General features: G+C 42.7%; 1 protein-coding gene across 1 annotated transcript in view; it reads left to right on the top strand.

Moving 5' to 3' along the window:
* Positions 1-26,504, top strand: part of XYLT1 (xylosyltransferase 1) — a 656,093-nt gene that overhangs the window by 499,156 nt on the left and 130,433 nt on the right. The window contains exon 6 of the mRNA XM_073591126.1: positions 1,565-1,781. Within this exon, the coding sequence (XP_073447227.1) occupies positions 1,565-1,781 (217 nt within the window). The remainder of the gene's footprint in view (positions 1-1,564; positions 1,782-26,504) is intronic.

Below are 26,504 nucleotides of genomic sequence, written 5' to 3'. Positions count from 1 at the left end.
TAACATCCAGTCAAAACCCAGGAAAGTCACCGCATGACTTCAGCATGCCCAATCATGCTAAGGTGTGGAGCAGCCAATCCTGGGAGAGCTGGAGAAGAAAGGAGGAGGGGATCTGAAGTACACAGGATGTACACAGAATGTCTCTGTCACACTCGTGCATGAGATATGTAAATCACCTATCATTTACAGCAAGGGGGAGAAACGGACATCTATTTCTCTATCTGACCATTTTTATCCCACTGAAAAAAAATAAGATGACTGCTTAGAGCTGGATTAACTCTTTGTGGCAAGACTGGGCACAGATGACATGAAATCCTATACTGTACAAGGTGCAAGCCTTAATTATTTTTTTTTTTCGGGTTTACATCCACTTTAAAGTATACAGTTTGATCATTGTATATAACAGCATAAAGCGGGCATGCAGAGATGTCTGCCCTAACCTTTAGATGCTTACTCCAGCCTTCTTGGACCCCTAAATTCTGCAGTGCAAGTTTTGATACATCCTGATAATGTCATAGACTTGCCTGCCCCTCCCACCTTCTGTGTTTTTCTATTGGCAAGGAAGACAGCTTATTACAGTGATGGTTTAGCAGGATGACACGAATATGACAGGGAATTAAAAAAATAAATAAATGCATTTGTGAAACTAAGATTTTGGGGTACTAGAGCAGACATCTGATGTTATGTGCATGCTAGTTTCTTAAACAGGCAGAAGGTGTTGATCAAAAGGAAGGCACAAAAAAACCTTTGAAGCATGGTCCAGTTAGCATTAAAAAGGGTAAAACATTTCTTCTGATACCCACAGACAATGAAAAACCTCCCAGAAACAACATTCTTCATGCTGTAGATATTGGCAGTAGTAACCAGTTCCTTTGGAAAAATTGAATGTAAAGAATGTTATGTCTCTTGTGATGACCTTAACGTAGACAGCTTTCTACTGAATTTACTATATTGAGCATGTATGTATTCATACATCATGATCATGTCTCCTCTTAATTGCTGCTTCTAAAGGATGGATAAATATCACATGAAAGGATGATTATAATAAATGTACTCAGGGGGTAGCTTAACTTCAGTACTTGACTATCATAGTGAAGCAATCCAGAAACAATTGAATGTATGTAGCTTGGTAATAATAACTTTTTACCTGGCAATTAGTTAATTATAATTGAAGTCCAAACTTTATGGCAGCATCTATCACCATACCAGCAAGCATTACCAAGGCTTCACTGGTTCCCTGTTTGGTCACTGTGCTCTGGATTGATGGAACAAAATTTGCAATTCTCCACTTCCTTCTGCCTAAAGCTTCAGTAAAAAAAAGAATCCCATAGTTGGTAACACTTAGAGCTGCTTCCAGGTTCACACACTACAAAAGTAGCTCACTCCCAACCTTACAATTGACCTGCTATGGAGCCTACGTTAGGGAATTTCTGGCCATCATCAACCAAAATTATCAATTTTAGAGAATTGCCAACATAATATGTATATAGATTCTATTTATTTTATTATTAATTCAGTGTGTCACTGACCAGTATATGCTTGTAATCAGTCAATCTCTTTACAGGTTCATCAGAAAACAGGGCCTGGACAGGTTGTTTCTAGAATGTGACACACACATGTGGCGTCTTGGGGATAGAAAGATTCCAGAAGGCATCACTGTAGATGGTGGCTCTGACTGGTTTCTCTTGAACAGAAAGTTTGTCGAGTATGTGATCTTTTCTAATGATGATCTTGTTACAAAGATGAAGCGATTCTATTCCTACACATTGCTTCCAGCTGAGGTATGTTGTATTTATAAATACTAGGTATATAATTTGTTGATTTAACTTGAAAACCATGGAGACTGCTGCTTAGATGGAGGGCACTGCTCATGTGTCTACACTGCATTTTAGTGGGGCTGTGTGCTTGATGTTTCCACTGCAGAAGAGTGGAAAACTCCTTAATTTTTTTTTCAAGTGTTTTTTAAGTCTTTGCATTGGCATTTTGGGTGTTAATTACACACAGTGAAAACTGTCATGCTCAGCTTTTGTAGCAAACAATATTTTCTAGCTATGCAATTTCACTATGTAACATTTGCATAATTGATGTCAATTTAAACTCCTGTTTTTTAATACTTAAATCCCAAATCCATGCATTTTTTAAATAGTCTCCCAGTAGTGTTTAAAAAACAAAAAGTAGCCCTGGTGGCAATACTCATCTCCTGGGTTTGAATGTTTCCCACAGTAATTACTATCTGCCCCTAGATATCTTCATGCTTACTGATGACACCCATTGTCTTCAACATGGAAGGATGAGGATATCCTGTGAGTACTGGGGGGTCATGGACTCCCCACCTCATTCTGCACTCAATATTGCAGAAAGTAGACCTGATGTCATCACCACTATTCTGCATTACTGAGGACTGCCATGCAAGGACCATGAATGTCATTGGACTGGCCTGATGACATCTGAAATAGGTAGGTATTAACAAAAAAGAAATACATGGGAGAAGGTACAGTAAGTCCAGAAATGGGGTGTAAATAACTACAGATTCAACCAAATATTCCATGTGCATTTGCATACCTTTAGGGCTTAGATCCACTATGGTGGATCGCTTTTTTTTTAACGGGACTGCAAGAGCTGAAACTAAGGTAAAAAATCCCATACTGTAAGTGTGTGTAGATATATTGTGGTAAACACATTTTATTTCTACCTGTCGACATCTGCCTAAGTCTTCTGTATGCAAACATACTCCCATGAAAACCCAAACCTGATTTTTCAGTTGCCAGTATGTCATGCCTTTTGTTGGGGTGATGTCAACAAATTGACATGAATTCCAACATCCCAATATCTCTAGAATGTGTTTGTTCTACTTGTGCTGCCGAATAAACACTGTTATATGTACAGCACCATCTAATGGCTAAGGCAAGGCAGATTTTTATGTCTCTAAGGAACCAAAAGATGCCAGGAGCTACTCTTTTCTGGATCTCATAGATACTGATAATTTCAAACACAGAGGGGGTTATTTACGAAAAGGCAAATCCACTTTGCACTACAAGTGCAAACTACAAGTGTAAAGTGCACTTGAAATTGCACTGAAAGTGCACTTGGAAGTGCAGTCACTGTAGATCTAAGGGGTAGATCTGAAATGAGGGCAAGCTCTGTTGATTTTATTATCCAATCATTTGCAAGCTAAAATGCTGTTTTTTATTTTCCTTGCATGTCCCCCTCGGATCTACAGCAACTGCACTTCCAAGTGCACTTTCAGTGCAATTTCAAGTGCACTTTGCACTTGTAGTGCAAAGTGGATTTGCCTTTCGTAAATAACCCCCAGAAAGTCTGTGCTCTCTGTTAAACTGTAGAAAATATTTATTGATAACAAATATATATCTTTGGACATGATTATTGCTTCCCACATTTTTTTTCTAAAATAATTATATCAATAAATAATTATATAGTCATATAAAACAGAACACAATGGCTTAATAGCACAGATGGTGCAAAACAAGCTATGTTTTTCTTGATGCATTGTTAGAGTTCCACTATCGTTATGCACCTTAGTCTGCAAAAGATTTAATGTGTCATCTCACTGTCAGTGACAATGCATTCCCATCTCCATCCCTTTTGATAACATGATTAGAAAACCCATACATTTAATATATATCGCATATACTTAATCAAGCAAAGTTATTTAAGGATCCCCTAAGAAAGTGAGTTCCATACTTTTGTTTGTTTGTACACTGGGTAACAGACCAGTATTCTACTAATGTAGAATTGTTTGACTGCTGCTGACAAATCATTCCAACAAAGAAGAATATTTTTTTCTAAGATATAAAAATAAAATAAAAAGTAAAGTCTTAAACTGCATTATCTGTACATAAGCACTTATTATTGCTAACAGGCATGTATATATACAGTATATGTATGTACAGTATCTCAAAAAAGTGAGTACACCCCTCACATTTTTGTAAATATTTTATTATATCTTTTCCTGTGACAACACTGAAGAAATGACACTGCTACAATTTAAAGTGGTGAGTGTACAGCTTGTATAACAGTGTAAATTTGCTGTCCCCTCAAAATAACTCAACACACAGCCATTAATGTCTAAACCACTGGCAACAAAAGTGAGTACACCCCTAAGTGAAAATGTTCAAACTTTCCAGCAGTGCCTTAACCCTCTTGGACATATAGTTCACCATAGCTTCACAGGTTGCCACTGGAGTCCTCTTCCACTCCTCCATGATGACATCACAGAGCTGGTGAATGTTAGAGACCTTGCGTTCCTCCACCTTCCATTTGAGGTAGCCCCACAGATGCTCAATAGGGTTTTGGTCTGAAACATGCTTGGCCAGTCCATCACCTTTACCCTCAGCTTCTTTAGCAAGGCAGTGGTCATCTTGGAGGTGTGTTTGGGGTCGTTATCATGTTGGAATACTGCCCTGCAGCCCAGTCTCTGAAGGGAGGAGATCATTCTCTGCTTCAGTATGTCACAGTACATGTTGGCATTCATGATTCCCTCAATGAACTGTAGCTCCCCAGTGCCGGCAGCACTTATGCAGACCATGACATTCCCACCAACATGCTTGACTGTAGGCAAGACACACTTGTCTTTGTACTCCTCACCTGGTTGCCGCCACACACGCTTGACACCATCTGAACCAAATAAGTTTATCTTGGTCTCACCAGACCACAGGACATGGCTCCAGTAATCCATGTCCTTAGTCTGCTTGTCTTCAGCAAACTGTTTGCGGGCTTTCTTGTGCATCATCTTTAGAAGAGGCTTCCTTCTGGGATGACAGCTATGCAGATTAATTTAATGCAGTGTGCGGCATATGGTCTGTGCACTGACAGGCTGACCCCTCACCCGTTCAACCTCTGCAGCAATGCTGGTAGCACTCATACGTCTATTTCCCAAAGACAACCTCTGGATATGATGCTGAGCACTTGCAGTCAACTTCTTTCATCGACCATGGAGAGGACTGTTCTGAGTGGAACCTGTTATGTTAAACCGCTGTATGGTCTTGGCCACCATGATGCAGCTCAGTTTCAGGGTCTTGGCAATATCCTTTTAGCCTAGGCCATTTTTATGCAATGCAGCAATTCTTTTTTCAGATCTTTAGAGAGTTCTTTTCCATGAGGTGCCATGTTGAACTTCCAGTGACCAGTATGAGAGAGTGAGAGGGATAACACCAAATTTAACACACCTGCTCCCCATTTACACCTGAGACCTTGTAACTCTAACGAGTCACATGACACCAGGCAGAGTAAATGGCTAATTGAGCCCAATTTGGATATTTTCACTTAGGGGTGTACTCACTTTTGTTGCCAGCGGTGTAGACATTAATGGCTGTGTGTTGAGTTATTTTGAGGGGACAGCAAATTTACCCTGTTATACAAACTGTACACTCACTACTTTACATTATTATTATTATTATACAGGATTTATATAGCGCCAACAGTTTACGTAGCGCTTTACAACTTGAGGGTAGACAGTACAAATACAATACACTTTAATACAGTAGGAATCAGAGGGCCTTGCTCCTTAGAGCTTACAATCTAAGAGGGAAGGTCAAGAGATACAAGAGGTAATAACTGTGGGTAATGTGCTGATTGAGAAGATAAATGTACAGTTGTTAGGTGGGGGCCAGATAGGCTTCTCTGAAGAGATGAGTTTTCAGGGATCATCTGAAAGTGGATAAAGTAGGAGAAAATCAGATGGATTGGGGTAGAGCATTCCAGAGGATGGGAGAGGCTCTGGAGAAGTCCTGAAGGCGAGCATGGGATGAGGTGACAAGGGAGTTTGAGAGCAGGAGGTCTTGGGAGGAGTGAAGAGAATGATTAGGTTGGTATTTTGAGACTAGCTTGTAAGAGAATGGCTTTGTAAGTTATAGTTAGTATCTTGAATTTAATTTGGTGACTGAGTGGCAGCCAATGGAGGGATTGGCAGAGGGGTATAGCAGACGCTGAGCGGTTTGTGAGGTGGATGAGCCTGGCAGCAGCGTTCATGGTGGACTGAAGTGGGGATAGCCTATTTAGAGGTAAGCCAATGAGGAGGGAGTTGCAGTAGTCGAGGCGGGAGATGACCAGGGAGTGGATTAGAAGCTTGTGGTGACATTGGTTAGGAAGGGGCGTATCTTGGAGATGTTACAGAGATTGAGGCGGCAAATTTTGGATAGTGATAGAATGTGGGGTTGAAAGGTTAGTTCAGAGTCCAGGATTACACCTAGGACCTTGGCGTGGGGAGATGGGTTGATAGTTGAGCCATTGATATTGACAGAGAAATCAGGGGAAGTGGCACCTGAGGGAGAAAATATCATGAGCTCGGTTTTGGATAGGTTGAGTTTGAGGAAGTGATGTGACATCCAGGCTGATATGTCTGCTACCCTGTTTCCCTGAAAAAAAGACCTAGCGTGATTGTCAGTAATGGCTGCAATATAAGCCCTGCCCCCCAAATGAGCCCCAGTTAAAGTCCTTGTAGGTTTTATTTTCAGGGTAGGGCTTATTTTCGGGGAAACAGGGTAGGGGTTATTTGGGGGGTAGGGCTTATTTTGCAGCCATCACCGACAATCACGCTAGGTCTTATTTTTGGGGAACCAGGGTAGTAAGTTGGTAATGCGTGAGGAGACAGATGGAGAGAGCTGGGGGGCGGAGAGATAGATTTGGGTGTCATCAGCATAGAGATGATATTTAAAGCCGTGGGAAGCAATCAACTGACCCAGGGAGGTGGTGTAGATTGAGAAAAGGAGAGGTCCAAGAACAGAACCTTGGGGGACCCCAACGGAGAAAGGAAGAGGAGAGGAGGAAGTAGAGTTGTAAGTGATATTGAAGGAGCGGTGGGATAGGTAGGATGAGAACCAGCGAAGAGTACAGTCACGGAGACCAAAGGAGTGGAGTTTATTGAGGAGGAGGGGGTGGTCCACTGTGTCAAAGGCAGCATAGAGATCCAGGAGAAGTAGTACAGAATAGTGTCCACTGGTTTTACCCATTAGTAGGTCATTTGAGAGTTTAAGGAGAGCAGTTTCCGTGGAGTGTTGAGGGCGAAATCCGGACTGAAGGGGATCAAGAAGTTTATTCATGGTCAGATGGTCGCTTAGTCGGTTGTAGACCAGTCTTTCAAGAAGTTTGGAGGAGAAGGCAAGTAAGGAGATGGGACGTAGGTTGTTGAGATTGGTGGGGTCCAGTGAGCGCTTTTTAAGTATGGGGATGCCTAGCGCATGTTTTAGAGAGTTTGGGAAGATGCCACAAGAGAGGGAGAGGTTGAAAATGTGAGTTAGAGAGTGTAGAATCGAATCAGAGGGTGAGCGTAGCATTTGCGAGGGAGCAGGATCCAGGGGGCAGGTGGTTAGATGAGTGTTAGATAAAAGTTTAGTAACCCCAGTAATAGTAGCAGGGTTGAATGAGGGAAGTAATGATTGTATCTGTGGACATGGGGTGTTGTATGGGGGAGGTTTTTGTGCATTGGCGATCTCCTCATAAATTGTATCAATCTTAGTTTTGAAGTGATTGGCGATCTCCTGGGCAGTGAATGAGTTGGTGGGTGGAGGCAGTGGAGGACAGAGTAGATTGTTGAAGGTAGAGAAGAGTTGACTGGACTGGATGAGAAGGTGTTAATGAGTGTGATAAAGCAAGTCTGTTTGGCAGTGTGAAGGCAGGAATAGTATTTTAGGAGGGCAGATTTATATTGTGTGAAGTCTTCCTGGATCTTAGTCTTATGCCACAGGCACTCAAGAGCGCGGCTACGTTTTCTGAGACTTCTGGTGTCATCTGTTTGCCAGGGTTGTAGCAGTCGGGGACTAATTCTGCGTGTAGTGACGGGGGCAAGCTTGTCTAGGGAGGAAGACAGTGAGCTGTTGTAGATGAAAGTGGCTAGGTTGGGGCAGGACAGAGGTGAGATTTTGTCATAGAGGTGATCAGTAGCAGAGAAGAGAAGGGTTCAGGTGGCGAAGGTTTCTACATGTAACTGTTGGAGGGAGATGAGGTGGAAGACAGGGAGAGAGCAAAACTAATAAGGTGGTGAACAAAGAGTGGGAGAGGATTGTTGGAAAGGTTGCACAAAGTGCACAGATAGGAGAAGACAAGGTCAAGGGTGTTGCCATTGGAGTGAGTAGGAGCCTGTATCCATTGCTTCAGGTCAATCGATGAGGTTAGACTGAGAAGTTTAGAAGTAATAGTAGTGTTAGTGTTAACAGGGATGTTGAAGTCACCGAGAATAATTTTGGGGATTTCAGAAGAGAGAAAGGCAGAGAAGTCATCAAGGAAGGCTGATACTGGTCCAGGGGGCCGGTAGATGACAGCAATTCTTAGAGAAATGGGAGAGAATAGATGAATGCAATGTGCCTCAAAAGAGGAGAGTGTCAGAGAGGGAGGTGGGTGAAGTACCTGATAGGTGCTGCATGGGGCTAGAAGGATTCCCACTCCACCTCCCTTCCATCCACTTGGTCTGGAGGAGTGAGTCCAGAGAAGACCACCATGGGAGAGGGAAGCAGGAGAAGTAGTATCTGATTAATGAAGCCAGGTTTCAGTAATGGCAAGTAGGTTAAAGGAATTTGTGATAAAGAGGTTGTGAAGGGCGGTGAGTTTGTTACAGACAGAGCGTGCATTCCAAAGGGCACAGGAAAAGGGGAGGCTGGTTTTGGAAAGAGGAATAGAGACCAAGTTCTGTGGGTTGCGGCTCCTGCCAGAGGGTGTTGGGGGATGGGAGCGTTGGGCAAAGACAGATGATGGTGGCCCAGGGTTTGGGGATATGTCACCAGAGGTTAGGAGAAGCAGGAGGGTGAGGGAGGTAATGTGGGAATGTGATTTATGTGAAGGGGCATGTCTCTGAGTACTGGAGGTTGTATCAGTATATGGATGTAGAATGAGCGAGAGTTGGTAGGAGCAGTAGTAGGGAGAGGACAGAAGGCAAGGTGATATGTATAAGCAGGCGGGTGGAGAATGGGGGGGTGAAGCTAAGAGAGTTTGAGGAGAGAGGACACGAGTGTCAGAATCAGTGGTAGAGAGCGCATGTTACAGAGTGGAAGGAGAGCTTAATAGAGAGACAGTGTCACCTGCAGTCTGTTAGGTGCTTTCCAGTGCAGTTTGCTATATTTGTTTGCTTCGTGCAATCGCTGAAGTGCAGAGATTGAAGTGCATATCACTTGTAGAAAGAATCACTTAGAGATAGAAGCCTTGAGGATAGAAGTCCCTGCAATGTGCTCCCCCAGCAATGTGCTGACCCCTTAAGGATGCTCAAATTTATACTGTTATGAGGGTGGGGTGGAAGTTCGTTGATTAATCATGAGTGAATATAAGAATGCCTAACAATCAAAGTGGAACTTTTGCTTCTAAAATCAGAATAGCAAGAGGCCAAGATAAGATCAACACATAAAACTTAGATAAGATAGTCCAGAGCAACAAAAAACAACGTCATGGTTATGCACACAGGGCAACAGATAGAGAAGGCCACATACCAAAGACACACACACAGAGACAGCAAGCAGATCCTAATTTCATTTAACGGTGGAAGATGTGGTTGAGCTGACACATACCAAAGACACACAAAAAACAGCAAGCAGATCCCTATTTCATTTAATGGTGGAAGATGTGGTTGAGCTGACACATACCAAAGACACACACACAGAGACAGCAAGCAGATCCCAATTTCATTTAACGGTGGACGATGTGGTTGAGCTGACACATACCTGTAAAGAGACAGAGGAATGTTCAGGTGAGGCAGAACTTGAAGCAGAGATTGAAGTGCATATCACTTGCAGAAAGAATCACTTAGAGATAGAAGCCCCTGCAATGTACATTGTAGCAAAGTGTCATTTCTTCAGCATTGTCACATGAAAAGATATAATAAAATATTTACAAAAATGTGAGGGGTGTACTCACTTTTGTGAGATACTGTTTATATATATATATATATATATATATATATATACCGTATTTATCGGCGTATAACACGCACCAGCGTATAACACGCACCCCAATTTAGGAGGGAATTTTAAGGAAAAAAAAACTTTTAGGAGGGAAGTTGAAGGGAAAAAAACTTACATTTAAATGCCCATCATTGCAGCCTTGTCAGTGCAGCCTTGCCCCAGTGCAGCCTTGTCAGTGCAGCCTTGCTAGTGCAGCCATGTCAGTGCAGCCTTCCCCAGTGCAGCCATGTCAGTGCAGCCTTGTCAGTGCAACCATGTCAGTGCAGCCTTGTCAGTGCAGCCATGTCAGTGCAGCCATGTCAGTGCAGCCATGTCAGTGCAGCCTTCTCAGTGCAGCCTTGTCAGTGCAGCCATGTCAGTGCAGCCTTCCCCAGTGCAGCCTTGTCAGTGCAGCCTTCCCCAGTGCAGCCTTGCCCCAGTGCAGCCTTCGATCCCCTGTCCCTGCTTCCCGGGCTTCAAAATCGCCGACCACGATTTGAAAATGGCGCCGCCAGCGCCGAAATACACAGAGCCGGTCCTCGGCTCTTTCCGGCGGCTCTCGTTCACTTTCGGCTCCACTCGTAGTCCCCGAGCAGAGCTATCCGAGTATGTTCGGATAGCTCCGCTCGGGACTACGAGTGGAGCCGAAAGTAAACGAGAGCCGCCGGAAAGAGCCGAGGACCGGCTCTGTGTATTTCGGCGCCGGCGGCGCCATTTTCAAATCGCGGCCGGCGATTTTGACATTTTGACAGCTCGGGATCGCAGGGTATCGGCGTATAACACGCACCTGCGACTTTCCCCTGATTTTAAGGGAAAAAAAGTGCGTGTTATACGCCGATAAATACGGTATATATATATATATATATATATATATATATATATATATATATATATATATATATATATATATATATATATATATAGAGTGGACAGTTTTTCATTTCTCAGTCTATATTAGAAAATATGGTTTTATTAAAAACAGTGTGTCAATGACATTCTTATATGACCTTAAAATTGTAAAAATATAAAAAATTATATAGTTGAGCAAATTAGACATAGACTATCTAGGTTTCAGTGAACTCTGGGCAATAGAACACTATGGAAGATTCAATAATAATTTTTACTACTGTAATAAAGGTTCCAATTTACCACTATGGGTTTAGCGAGAGCTATAAACTGATATTTACTTCCTTTAATAATGACAGAGTGACATCACATCTGCACTGCCCTTCATATGCTTACAAACTCCCCTGCCGCACTAAATTATATTCTACATTGTGTTGTTACTAGTTTTATTGTTATACATTTTAGTTTAAGCAGCTGCAGCATTATTATGAATATCACAGGGTGTGAAATTTTTTACTCAAGTTTTTTCCCCACGGTTTCATTCTTTAAATCTAGGCCATTGCACATCTCACAGACTGCTGGTTGTCATAATTCGACTGGTTGAATGCAACACACATGTTAAATAATCCATTTTAATTCCATTTCAGTTGCAATCACCTTTTCCTCTCAATTCCAATAACCTTTTTGTCCATTATCTTGCAGTGAATTTCTGTATCATTATGAAAGGACACAGGGCAATGGATAATTGGGGAGTTTTGCTGCACTCGAGTGAGAATGCATGCCTTTATCATTTTAACCAGCCAATTCAAGCATAAAACACATATTCACTGGGTTGTCACGATGCATTAAAGAATGGCAGGGAGATTATTTGGAAGAGTACACTAGTGTTAATACCATGCTATTTATATAGAGATCCTGATATTTCCCCCTTGTAATTACATTGCCTCTGTTATGTCTCATTCATTTAATTTATTACAAATTTATATAGGATTTTTTCATATAAGAAATCTTTCTAATAATTAATCAGATATAATGCAGGCTGGTCATACATAACCCGAGTGTTCCTTGGGATGTGACTAATTTGGACACTGCTAATGGTCATTATGTAGTAGCTGACAAAAACCATAGCCATTTCCAGAATGGCCAACACAAACTCAGACTACAGAGTAAACCCCTAACTTTACAAGCATTGGGTGTAATATAAGCAAACATTGTGGTAGCAAATTGCATTTGGTTGCTGGATACCTATGGTTGCTTCTAAATTCACATTAGTACCCTAAAAAATGTAAAAAAAAATCCTCAATGTTAGGAGTACTCAGGTACCCAAGAAATGTTGACTTTTCAGTGTTCTGGATGGGATAGCACCCCAGAACATACATTATCATCTAAATGAACCCTGCAGCAGGGTTTAGTGTTTTGGTATTAGCCCAGTTTCCAGGGAGAAGTAACCACCTCAAATCCTACCTGTTTCAATTTCTTCCTTTTCAGGTAATTTTTCAGTTTTTAGTGCTGTGATAGTTTGATACATTTTATATAATTTGGGACAAATAAAGCATTCTTCAGGTGGTATTTAATAACCACAGTTTCTTTATTTTTTAATATACAAAGTAAAAAAAAACATCTTGGAAAAAAAAAACAGTGCTGCTTACTTTCTGTTATAAACATCATATCAAGTAATTAAGCTTTCTTCATAATTTTAGGCCAACATGTATTCTGCTACATTTCTTTGGTAAAAACAAAAACAAAACAAATAAGTGTTATTTGGTCTGTGCCAAAGTTATAGAGTCTACAAACTATGACTATGTATATTTCCAAATTATGAAAATATTTTTTTTACACATATTTGTCTTGTAATAAGATATTTCCCACAAACAGCATGGGCATACTTAAAATTTTCCACAAAACACATTCTGCTACTCTTCCTGAGTATGGGAATGCCACATCTGTGAGACCTTTTCACAGCTTAGCTACATAGACGGGGCCCAAAATCCAAGGAGCACCTTTAAGCTTACAAGGAGCATACAACTTAGATACACATCTGATTTCTTGACTACCTATCTTATACTTGGACGCCATGAAGGGGTAGGACATTAGAAAAAACAGCAACATGACTACATTTGGAAAGCAGATCCACACTCTTGGCACTGACTATTGATCAGCAAACTAGAAACTATCAAACACTGTTGTTGGCTACTGACTGTGATCAGCACGTTAGAAACAGTGGCACTGGCTGTGATCAGCAATCTGGAAATACTGTAGCTGGCTGTGACTAACAAACTGGAAACATTGTCTCTGACTGTGATCTATAAACTGAAATACTGACTTGGACTAGCAAAATTTAAAAACTGTGTGTATAAGGGTCAGCATATGGTCAGCAAATTGGAAACACTGGCACTTGCGGAAATCTGAACAGGAACCAGTGGCATTTATTGTCGTCAGCAAATTGGAAACACTGGAACTAGCTGTGATCTACATTCTGTAAACTCTGGTGCTTTCCGTGATCAACAAACTGGAAATTCTGGTGCTTACTGTGATCAGCAAATTGGAAACACTGATAGTGGCTATGATCGGCAATGTGGAAACACTGCTAGTGGCTGTGATCGGCAATATGGAAACACTGGCACTGACTGTGATCAGCAAGTTAGAAACAGTGACTGGCTGTGATCAGCAATCTGGAAATACTGTAGCTGGCTGTGACTAACAAATTGGAAACACTGTCTTTGACTGTGATCTATAAACTGGAATGCTGACTATGACTAGCAAAATTTAAAAACTGTGCGTATAAGGGGCACTATGATTGTCAGCATCTATTTCTTCCCTTTTACAGCAACTCGGTGTATGTGTGAGAGGAAGGAGAGAGCTGGCTGCTGATAACAGCCAGTGTTTACACTTGTGATTGCTGTAATTGGTCACAGCAATCACAAGGTACAGAACCACTCTGATTGGCTCTGCTTTTCATGCCTGTGATCAGCACTGTGCATTGACAGTGTAATGACAGGCATTATTTACAGTTGTGATCACTGTGATTAGACAAGGCTTTGTGCCTTTTTTCTTTGATCTGCACTGCACTGAAGTTTCCCTTCGGCCGTTTAACTACAGTGGCCAGAAGTAGGGTGCTTGAAGGATGGAGAAGATGTCTATGCTTGTATTTTACCTGAAGTGGAAACCATAATTTTAGATATGCAAACAAATACAAATAAATGAATAAATAAAACAAAAACAATAATAAGTCCCAATAAGTGAATGATGTGACATGTATAAAGTCCTCCAGTGGACAGTGAAACCTTGGAAATGCCTCCAATGGAAATGAACAAACAGAAAAGGTTGGTGAAAATCCTGTGACTTTAAGGATGAACAAAGTGAATCCACCGCCACAAAGAGTGCATGATTACCAGCTGCATAAGTTTTAACACATGTGGCTAATACCACAAGGGTCAGGCATGCCTTATTCTATGATACAGTAAATCATAGCATGGTGGGAAATTTAAGTTTTCTGGATGTCCCAGGAAGTCAGGGCTTCCAAAGCATTTTAAAAAAGAGTCAGCAAGCATGTTCAGTTTCTAAGCTGGTATAGATAAACCGTACCTCTGACCACCTTCAGGATTACCGGTCTACAGCGCTATATGGTTCAACCAGACATCTGAAGTCCCTGGAGAAAAGGGCTGGGTATTAGCCACAAGTGTTAAAGCTTGTGTAGCTGGGGGATTCACTTTGTCCGTCCTTAGCCACTTCAGCCCCAGAAGATTTGGCCGATCAATGACCAGGCCATTTTTTTGTAATACGGCACTGCATCGCTTTAACTGACAGTTGCACAGTCGTGCGATGCTGTACCCAAATAAAATTGATGTCCTTTTTTTCCACAAATAGAGATTTCTTTTGGTGGTATTTCATCGCCTCTGCGGTTTTTATTTTTTGCGCTATAAACAAAATAAGAGCGACAATTTAAAAAAAAAAAAAACACAATATCTTTTATTTTTTTGCTATAATAAATATCCCAATTTTTTTATCAAAAAAACAAGTTTAGGCCAATATGTATTCTTCTACATATTTTTGTTAAAAAAACAAAAACGCAATAAGCGTATATTGATTGGTTTGCGCAAAAGTTATAGCGTCTACAAAATAGGGAATAGATTTATGGCATTCTTATTTATTTATTTTTTCTAGTAATGGCGGCGATCTGCGATATTGCGTGGAACACATTGGTCACTTTTGACACATTTTTGGGACCATTGACAATTATACTGGGTTTAGTGCTATAAAAATGTTCTGATTACTGTCACTGGCAGGAAAGGGGTTAATGCTAGGGGGCGATCAAGGGGTTAACTGTGTTCCCTAGGTTTGTTCTAACTGAAGGGGGGAGGGGACTGTCTAGGAGGAGAGACAGATCGGTGTTCATACCTTGTATGAACACACGATCTGTCTCTACTCCCCTGAGAGAACCGGAATCTGTGTGTGTACACTCACAGATCCCGGTTCTCGCTCTGTCGCGAGCGATCGTGGGAGCCTGGCGGTCACCAGCAGGCACTCGCATCAGGTCCGTGCAGACACTGCTGGCGCGCGCGCCCCTAGTGGCCAAAAGGCGAAGCAACGTAGGATAACGTTGTTTCGCCCAGCCGTGCCATTCTGTCACAGTAATGCCCCGTACACACGGTCGGATTTTCCAATGGAAAATGTCCGATCGGAGCATGTTGTCGGACATTCCAACCGTGTGTGGGCTCCATCGGACATTTTCCATCAGATTTTCCGACACACAAAGTTTGAGAGCAGGCTATAAAATTTTCCGACAACAAAATCCGATTGCGTCAATTCTGACCATGTGTGGCCAGTTCCGACACACAAAGTGCCACGCATGCTCAGAAGAAATTCCGAGACGGAACAGCTCGGTCTGGTAAAATTAGCGTTCGCAATGGATACAGCACTTTCGTCACGCTGCAATGTTAAAAATGGTTTAATACAGCGCACTCTCTTCTTCTTTATAATGTGAGAAGAATGAAGTAGTTTTGCTGCTCATATTCACACAGACTTCTCACAAACTTCTTTCTTTATTATTTATCGTGATTCCCTCAATATATTTTGATTTGTCACATCTGACAAAATTTCTTTTTTGTTGTTTTATTTATTTTTTTTTTTTTAAGGCTGTTTTTTTTTTTTTTGTTTGGGTTTGTATTTTTTTCAAGGCTGATCTTTGTTTTCTTTTATTTTTAGTTTGACTCCATAATATTTTTGTGTGTGTTTTGAGTGTCAAGTTACCACAACACCATTATTATCTTGTATTATTTAATATCAAGGAGACTGTTTGATGTTGGAGTCCCTTGTTAATTTCAGATTGTATTTTTGAAATGTACCTGCCTCCTCACAAACAAACTGTCCTTTTTGAAGGAAAACACACATAGGCGAGTGTAATTGAAACAAAAAATCATTTATTAAGGGCTCAGAACCAAACAAAGAGGGAGGCAACGCTGGATAAACATCAGAAATTGGTGAAGCCTTGGACCCTCAGGGCAGACATCAAATCTTTTCCTGCAAAATTGGTGGCCTGAGGAGTCCATATCTAAGGGAGTGCAGTCTGGTCCAGAAGTCCCAGAGATCTGGAAAGCAGCAGATGACATCTGTGTCCCCAGGCTGTACTACTAGAAGAGGCTGCATCTTTTGCCAGACCAGACTGGACCCAGGGTCATCACTCTCTGGTCTTCTTTCCACGCTTCCTTCCCGGCTGTGGCTCTGGTGTTGGAGATGTGGCAGGAGGAGGAGTAGGACCTGGAGGAGAAAGAGGAGTAGTAGGACCTGGAGGAGGAGGAGTAGTAGGGCCCGGAGGAGGAGGAGGACTATGTGTGAGGTTACAAATGTGGGTACCACATGTTATTTGGCTCCTCCACCCCTTATTGAGAGCTTCCAAAATTAAGGACTCACACAGGAGTCATTGGCCCTCCTCCGTCTGCAGCATTTTGCAGGCAGTTAGGCCAGCAAAGTCCTCCTCCACACTGTGGGGGCTTCTCAGGGCCTCTGTAGCCTTCCAAAATAGGCCTATGGCAGCCTCCTCCAGGTTACTCATCTTCCTGCCACTTTGTCTTTGAAGGTGTAGGGGAGGGACCTGGATATCAGGCAGCCTGCTTGGCCCGGCCACCTCCTGGCTGAGACTTCCCTGTCTATGAAAAAGAGACATGGTTGTAGTTTTTGCTTCATCAAGCACAATCAGAAATTATTACTCCAACCTAACATCTAGTTAACATCATTGATGGGACAACCAGAAATATTTAGAGGAATGCTATACCTGGCTCAAGCTGGGCTCCTCCACATGTTGCTGCCTGGAAGGCCCAGGTTGGGCGTCAGAAGCCTCAGCTGGGGGGGGAAGGAAGCGTGGAAGGAAGAGTGGAGAGTGCTGGCCTGGGTTCAGTCTGACCTGCCAGAAAATGCAGCCTGTCATAGTACCACAGCCTGGGGACATAAATGTCATCTGCAGCTCCTGATCTCTGGGAATCCTGGACCTTCTTGTGCTCCCTTAGATAAGTGCTCCTCAGGCCACCAATTAGGATCTTCAAATAGGTGATGTCTGCCGTGGGGATCACCGTCTTCACAAATTGCAGCAAATTATCCAGCGCTGCCTTCCTCTTTGTTTGGTTCTTATATTCAGGGTGGTTTATCTGCCACAGACAGGGCAGCTCCCTGAACATATCAATGAAGATTGCCATAAAGTCCTCATCTTTCAAGATATCCATTTTCACTGCAAGACAAAACACAAGACAAACCCTAATGTCAGCCTAAAGTCTTCTAAACTTGTGCAAATACAGGCCTCAATCTAGAAGCAGTATAGGCCCAATGTTAAATCTTAACTTTGTTATCACGATCGGCGCCTCCGTTACTCCTTCCTCCGCTCACAGATCATACGTACTACGCACGCGTGTTACGCTTTATAGACACTGCGCATGCGTGAAACTCCGCCCGCCCCTGACGTTCTTTCTAGTCTATTTCCCGCCCCTTCTGGTTCGGTGCAATGGGGAAGAGCACATGGCAGAGTCAGAGCAGGTGTCTGAGGAGGAGGAGGAGGAAAGACCGGAGCCCGGAGGCAGAAACATCCCGATCCAGATCCAGAAGGAGATGATATAAGGCATCAAATATGTCCTTTGGAGAGATGTTGGAGATGGTCGACATAATGAAGAGGGCTGACTATGATGGAAAGTATGGACCTTATCCCAACCCCAAAGTCCGAAAGGCCAGGATAATGGCGAAAGTGGTCAAAAGTCTGCACCGGAATTTCGGGGTAGGTCGATCGAAAGATCAGCTCAGGAAGCGGTGGTCGGACCTAAAATTAAGAGAGCATGAGCAGTACAGAAAGATCAGGAGAATGCTGCAAAAAAGTAAGTAGTTGTGCTGTGTTCCTATTCTTTTTGTGTTTATTACGTTCGTGCTGCTCCATGTGCTTTTCTTAACTGTTATCCAGTTTAAAATGTCAACTTTCATGTTCATGGGCACATTATTCGTTCGTATCAAACATTTTTCTTTCGGCCTATAAAACACCATTGTTTTGGCCATATGCATTTGCCCACATTTTTTAGGGCCTACTTGTCTGAAAATAATTTGGTTGTGTATATGGGTTTGTTACTAGAATGAAATGCTAACTAGATTCTGTGTAAGGAGAGGACACTCAGCAGCTGTTTAGACATCTGGACGCTGGAGCACTAGTGTGGGACACAAGAACACCCTTTTTATTAGGGGTCCCACACAGGTGCTCCAGTGTATACTATAGGTGTGTCTCCATCTGTGAAGCTTGTACAAAACAGGTAAAGTATTGAAGCTTGACAAAGGACACTAAAAATTCTACATCTTGGAACTCAGCCAAAATAGACAATTGTACCCCACTTCCAAGCAATGTTTCATATTTATAGTTCTTCCTTCAAATATCTGTGTGCTAAGTATACCATTTTTTTTTTACATAGGGGAGAAAAGACTCGGAGGACACCCCTCATCCGAGGAGACCAGAGACCCCCCACCTCTGGAAGGAGGGGAAATCCAACCAAGACAAGAGGAGCAGGAGGAGGAAGACGTGGTGGAAATTGGCATCACAACAGGTGAGTGTCTGCGACCACAGGCTCAGGTAAGAGATGGATGCCGGCATAATTATAATACATGTTTTTTTTTGGTTTCTATCTTTTTAGGTGATCGTGATATTGTGGATCCAGATCCTTTCACCTCGGAAAGTGCACAGATCCTGATTGGGGAGATCATGGGGTGTAATAGGGACTTGGAAAACATCAAGAAAAACATCAGTGATGTTCTTCAAAAAAATAAGAACATCATTGATGTTTTGGGGAGAGTTTAAAACCCCTCCAAATCCCTTTGTTTTTTGGTGTGCTACAATTTTAACATTTTTTGTCAAATAGTAGAAAAGCCTAATTTTGAAGAGGCACACAATGTGTCTACATGTGCTATCTGCCATCACGGGAGATCAATGGACGCGTTTTGGGGGTGCAACCCCTTCCTCAATAATAAAGTAGCTGAGAGGAAGGGGTTGCTCCCCCAAAACACATCCCTTGATACCCCGTGATGGCAGGTAGCACATGTTGACATTCAGCTATTTGTGTGCATCTTCAAAATTTGGCTTTTCCGGGGGTGACTTCACCCCATCTGAATGCAATATCAAACCCAGTTTGTAAATACTCATGTCTGATATTGCCTTCAAGTTCTACCAAATGTTAACTCTGTAAGTTCAAGATTTGTGTCTTTCTTGTTGGTTTTAAACATGCCTGTTTTATCTTAAATGGACATTTCTACTTTTTCTAATACGACCCCAAAAATTGTTATACAACAAACATGTTGGTTTGTTTTAAAAACCTTTTCTAAATGCACATGTGATTGTGCAGGTATTAAAAAGATTGTTAATCAAGAATGTGTGGATTACTGTCTCAACGCTATAACACTTTTGTGGTGCTCTAATTGCTGCTTTCTGTGACAATGGGGGTTATTTCCTAAGGGCAAATCCACTTTGCACTACAAGTGCAGTTTCAAGTGCACTTGTAGTGCAAAGTGTCTTTGCCTTTAGTAAATAACACCCAACAGTGCTTTGTAAGGTTACCCAATCACACCATTTTCAGGACTCAACACATTTCTGTCAGGGTCAGCTAAAACAAACACAAGCAGTAAATGTCACCAAAGATTTGCTTTTTTTTTTTTTTATTTGAAAAAGGTTTCACACATTGTCTGGCATATTGATAGCCCCCCTACCCGCAAAGAATTCAAGGTATCTTAGCCGGACATCATGGGCACTCAGTAGAGGGCAAGCCAGGATGGCCACTTTCAAGCGCCGTCAGGGTTGGTTCATTTTGAATTCCGGCCTCAGGCCCAACTGAGCCAGCATAGTTGGCAGAATGTTTCCGTAAAAAGTTGTGTAGAACACAGCATGCCAGGATAATATGATTCAGTTTATACTCCGCCATATGTATGGGTGTAAGAAATAGACGGAACCGGCTGGCCATGATTCCAAAGGTGTTCTCCACCACTCTTCTGGCTCTGGCCAGCCGGTAATTAAAAACCCTCTGGTCCGGGGTGAGGGTCCTCATCGGGAATGGCCGCATAAGATGGTCCCCCAGCACAAAGGCTTCATCTGCAACGAAGACGAATGGGAGTCCTTCCACATTGTCTTCTGGAGGTGGCAAGTCCAAGCTGCCATTCTGGAGACACCTGTAGAACTCCGTCTGGGCGATGACTCCACCATCGAACATCCGGCCATTCTTCCCCATGTCCACATACAGAAATTCATAAGTAGCCGACACCACTGCCAACATCACAATACTATTGAACCCCTTATAATTATAATAGTACAACCCCGAGTTGGGTGGTGGGACGATGTGGACGTGTTTCCATCAATTGCCCCTCAGCAGTTAGGAAAGTCCCACCGCTTGGTAAAGTGGGAGGCCACAGTCTGCCATTCCTGTGGTGTGGAAGGAAACTGTGGAGTAAAACAAAAAAAATGAGACTTTTTGCACATAAACATGGAAAGCAGATTAGACACAAACATTCTTGGCCAACATCAAGATAACATTTATTCATGAGAATTTTTAAAGACCAAAGTATAAGGTACACCGATCATATCCCCCCCTCACCTGGGCCATTTCTAACATTATAGGGGGGGAACTCTGGGACAGGTAACCCTCTCCACTTCATTGAGAGATGAATGCCTAAATAATGGGTATTACTTTGAACAGCCCCTCCTTAGTTACACTATTGGCAGCCCACTGGACAGGTAAGAAGTGTCATAATACAAAGATATAAATACACACTGTACACATTTGAGCACATTTGGACATTCTGCTATTACCTATCAAGATAATAATAGTATACAAAAACTTGAAACAGTACCATTTGAAAGCATTCAGGCAGGCCCTTGCACTACATGCTTTGGGGAATTCATCCATAAATATGACCACAAAAGAGGTAGGTATAGTGTGTATGGGTTTGGCAAAGTCAGCAGATAGATGATTGAGGATAGATAGAGAATTGGTATCAGCAGACTTAGCAGTTGGGGGGAGGGAGGGTTCCAAATGATTTGGGGAACCCCAAAAAAAAGCCTCTGGCATTCTGCCCGAATTTTAAGCACCAATCACATTTTAAAACATTTTAGGGGTGTTTGGGGTAAAGCACTACTATGTAGCTGATAAAATACATTGTTAAGTGACTACATGAGGTGAATATAGGGCCAGAAGAGCATGCTAGGGAGGTAAGTGAAGGCAAATATGTATGAAGGAGCAAAAAAATAATTACATAAAAATCCAGCATGAATGAGGACAAAGGGGACATTAACCACTTGAGCCCCGGACCATTATGCTGCCTAAGGACCAGAGGTCTTTTTCCAATTTGGCACTGCGTCGCTTTAACTGCTAATTGCGCGGTCATGCAATGCTGTACCCAAACGAAATTTGCGTCCTTTTCTTCCCACAAATAGAGCTTTCTTTTGATGGTATTTGATCACCTCTGCGGTTTTTATTTTTTGCGCTATAAACGGAAAAAGACCGAAAATTTTGAAAAAAAATGATATTTTCTACTTTTTGTTATAAAAAAAATCCAATAAACTCAATTTTAGTCATACATTTAGGCCAAAATTTATTCGGCCACATGTCTTTGGTAAAAAAAATGTCAATAAGCGTATATTTATTGGTTTGCGCAAAAGTTATAGCGTCTACAAACTAGGGTACATTTTCTGGCTTTTAGTTTATGACTGCCTATGTCATTTCTTGAGGTGCTAAAATGGCAGGGCAGTACAAAACCCCCCCAAATGACCCCATTTTGGAAAGTAGACACCCCAAGGAAATTGCTGAGAGGCATGTTGAGCCCATTGAATATTTATTTTTTTTGTCCCAAGTGATTGAATAATGACAAAAAAAAAAAAATATTTACAAAAAATTGTCACTAAATGATATATTGCTCACACAGGCCATGGGCCTATGTGGAATTGCACCCCAAAATACATACAGCTGCTTCTCCTGAGTATGGGGATACCACATGTGTGGGACTTTTTGGGAGCCTAGCCGCGTACGGGGCCCTGAAAACCAATCACCGCCTTCAGGATTTCTAAGGGCATACATTTTTGATTTCACTCCTCACTACCTATCACAGTTTTGAAGGCCATAAAATGCCCAGATGGCACAGAACCCCCCCAAATGACCCCATTTTGGAAATTAGACACCCCAAGCTATTTGCTGAGAGGCATGTTGAGTCCATGGAATACTTTATTTTTTGACACAAGTTGCGGGAAAGTGCTAACTTTTTTTTTTTGCACAAAGTTGTCACTAAATTATATATTTCTCACACAGGCCATGGGCATATGTGGAATTGCACCCCAAAATACATTTAGCTGCTTCTCCTGAGTATGGGGATACCACATGTGTGGGACTTTTTGGGAGCCTAGCCGCATACGGGGCCCCGAAAACCAAGCACCGCCTTCAGGATTTCTAAGGGCGTAATGTTGTGATTTCACTCCTCACTACCTATCACAGTTTTGAAGGCCATAAAATGCCAAGATGGCACAAAACCCCCCCAAATGACCCCATTTTGGAAAGTAGACACCCCAAACTATTTGCTGAGAGGCATGTTGAGTCCATGGAATATTTTATATTTTGACACAAGTTGCGGAAAAGTAACACTTTTTTTTTTTTTTTTTGCACAAAGTTGTCACTAAATTATATACTGCTCAAACATGCCATGGGCATATGTGGAATTACACCCCAAAATACATTCTGCTGCTTCTCCTGAGTACGGGGATACCACATGTTTAGGACTTTTTGGGAGCCTAGCCGCGTACGGGGCCCCGAAAACCAAGCACCGCCTTCAGGATTTCTAAGGGCATACATTTTTGATTTCTTTTTTTTTTAACAAAAACAGTGGTGCTTTATTGTTGTAATAGATAATCAGTTACAGAATACCATTCAACAGAGTACAATACATTACATACGTAGATTACATTTTTGAGGATAGGGAAATTAACATGCAAAACCCGCAAACAATACGTAAGGTTAATAGTACCATTCTCATCAAGTACCGTCCACCCTCCACCCTCCAGAACCCTTCCCTATTGGAGCAAATAAACGTAGTGGACTGAATATTTCTCTACGAGGCCATCCACGGAGACCAAACTTTTTCGAATTTCCACGGACAGCCACGGTTTATATATGTCATTTTATACATGGGGATCACTGCCTCAATCTGTGCCTCCCAGGCTGAAAAGGATGGAGGGGAAGAATTTATCCATTTCATGAGTATTTCTTTTTTGGCATAGAAAAGAAGGAAGGAAATCAGTAATTTAAGATGATATGGCCTTTGCTCATCATCATGTATCCCCAGCAACGCCATGGCCGGCAAGAGCGGAATAGAGGTCTGCAATCTGGAGTTGATTTCACCTATAATCTTAGTCCAAAACAGTGCAACAACTGGGCACTCCCAGAACATATGTATAAATGTGCCTATATGGACTTTGCATTTAGGACACACAGGGTTTCTCTCAGGAAATATGCGATGGAGTCTCTGCGGGGTATAGTAGACCCTGTGTATAAATTTAACTTGAATCAGTTTGTCCTTGGATGCTATCACTAATTTTGGGCCATACTCTAGACAGTCCTCCCATCCCTCCCTATCCAGCGACGGGATATCAGCCCGCCATCTTTCCCATAATTCATTAATCTTAGGGGAATCTCTTCCCAGCAACGCATTATATAGAGAGGATAGGGGTTTAGACAAGTCTCCAGGAGATAGGAGATCTTCGATGGGGTCCGTCTGTAACAGGGGAGTTTGCGGGAATTGAGCCTTGGCCGCATGTCTCAGCTGTAGGTACCGGAACCCCATCCAATGGGGCAGTCCAAATTTAGCCGCAAGCTGATGCAAGGAGAGCAGTTGACCCCCAGACATTACGTGTTCCAACAAGGTTACACCATATCTGGCCCACACCTGTGGGTCCGGTATCATACGGAAGTGTTTAAGTCGTGGGTTCCCCCATAGGGGATGAGCTGGAGACAATTGGCCAGGTCTCAAGTATCTGCGCCTAGCCGCCTCCCATACTCTCCAAGTTGCTCTAGTAGGTCCAGGGACCTCACAATATGCCTTGGGTCCTCTATAGGGAAAATTCCGAAGGTCCGTCAGGGAACCCAGAATTTTCGCCTCGAGACAGGTTGCCACATTGGATCTAGAACCCTGGAACCACCAGTGTACCGTCACCAACATGGCTGCCCAAAAATATAACTGGAAATTTGGGAGGGCAAGTCCACCCAAGTCTGCAGGTAAACATAGCGTAGTACGTGCCAACCTAGGGTTTCTCCCCGACCAAATAAAGGATCCCACTATACGGTCAATTTCCCTAAAAAACGAGGCGGGGACCCAGACCGGGCAGTTCCTAAACAGATAGTTGAATTTGGGCAGGATCATCATCTTAAGGAGACTAATGCGACCCAGAAGATTCAGAGGAAGATTCTCCCAGGCAGCACATTTCGAACGTAAGGTGTTCAGGACAGGGGTCAGGTTTTTTACGATAAAATCAGAGAGATTCCTAGTGATCACAACTCCAAGATATTTAAATTCCCTAACCCTTTGTAGTGGGGAGGAGAGGGGTCCAGAGTTAACCTCATCATCTATAAAAAATAGGACTGATTTGGTCCAATTTATCTTAACTCCCGAGAGTCCACCAAAACTGTCAAAAATACGCAGGGCAGCTTGAAGAGAGGGTCCAGCATCATTAAGGTACAATAATGCGTCGTCGGCATAGAGGGAGAGGCGCTCTTCCATCATACCCACCCGCAGGCCCAGAACGTCCGGTGCACTCCTAATGGCAATTGCCAGAGGCTCCAGCGCCAGGGCGAACAGGCTGGGGGAGAGCGGGCATCCCTGCCTCGTACCACGAAACAGAGCAAAGGAGTCTGAGACCCAATTGTTGGTGCGAACCCGTGCCCGGGGGGATCGGTACAACAAACGTACGCCGTGAATAAATTTAGGGCCGAATCCAAATCTACGCAAGGTTTCCCATAAGAATTTCCACTCAACAGAGTCGAAAGCCTTTTCGGCATCTAAAGAGGCAACAACCCTGGACCCTGTGTTGTCATGCGATGTTGCTAAGTTAAGGAATAGGCGCCTAATATTAATATCTGTGCCCTTGCCTGGCATAAATCCTGTCTGGTCTATACCCACTAGGTCTTCTATTACATGGGACAGTCGGGTGGCCAAGACCTTAGCAAAAATCTTGGCATCAACATTAAGCAACGAGATGGGCCTATACGATGCGCAGTCAAGAGGGTCCTTTCCTGGTTTAGGAACCAGTACAATAACCGCCTCATTCATTGAGTCAGGTAGGGCTGGCAGATTTGCAAATTTAGAAAGCAGTGAAGTCAACTTAGGGGCCAGTAGTTCAGAAAAATTGGAGTAAAATTCAGATGGTAACCCATCTGCACCCGGGGCCTTCCCTCCCTTGAGATGTCCTATGGCAACCTGTATCTCTTCAAGTGTGATGTCAGCCTCCAGCCCCTCCCTTGCTTCCTCAGACAACACAGGGATAGACAGGGAGTCAAAAAAGGAGGACATGGATGAATCCGATGCAACATCTCTAGAGGAGTAAACCTCCTGAAAGTATTCTCGGAAACGGTCGTTAATATTAGCAGGGGCAGTAAGGATCTGGTCAGTATTGTACATTTTTGATTTCACTCCTCACTACCTATCACAGTTTTGAAGGCCATAAAATGCCAAGATGGCACAAAACCCCCCCAAATGACCCCATTTTGGAAAGTAGACACCCCAAGCTATTTGCTGAGAGGCATGTTGAGTCCATGGAATATTTTATTTTTTGACACAAGTTGCGGGAAAGTGACAATTTTTTTTTTTTTGCACAAAGTTGTCACTAAATGATATATTTCTCACACAGGCCATGGGCATATGTGGAATTGCACACCAAAATACATTTAGCTGCTTCTCCTGAGTATGGGAATACCACATGTGTGGGACTTTTTGGGAGCCTAGCCGCATACGGGGCCCCGAAAACCAAGCACCGCCTTCAGGATTTCTAAGGGCGTAAAGTTGTGATTTCACTCCTCACTGCCTATTACAGTTTTGAAGGCCATAAAAAGCCCAGATGGCACAAACCCCCCCAAATGACCCCATTTTGGAAAGTAGACACCCCAAGCTATTTGCTGAGAGGCATGTTGAGTCCATGGAATATTTTATATTTTGACACAAGTTGCGGGAAAGTGACAATTTTTTTTTTTGCACAAAGTTGTCACTAAATTATATATTGCTCAAACATGCCATGGGCAT

Source organism: Aquarana catesbeiana, linkage group LG06 (assembly GCF_042186555.1).
Source record: "Aquarana catesbeiana isolate 2022-GZ linkage group LG06, ASM4218655v1, whole genome shotgun sequence".
Lineage (NCBI taxonomy): Eukaryota > Metazoa > Chordata > Amphibia > Anura > Ranidae > Aquarana > Aquarana catesbeiana.
Note: the sequence above shows the minus strand (reverse complement) of the source record. Positions and strands in the feature narration are given on the sequence as shown.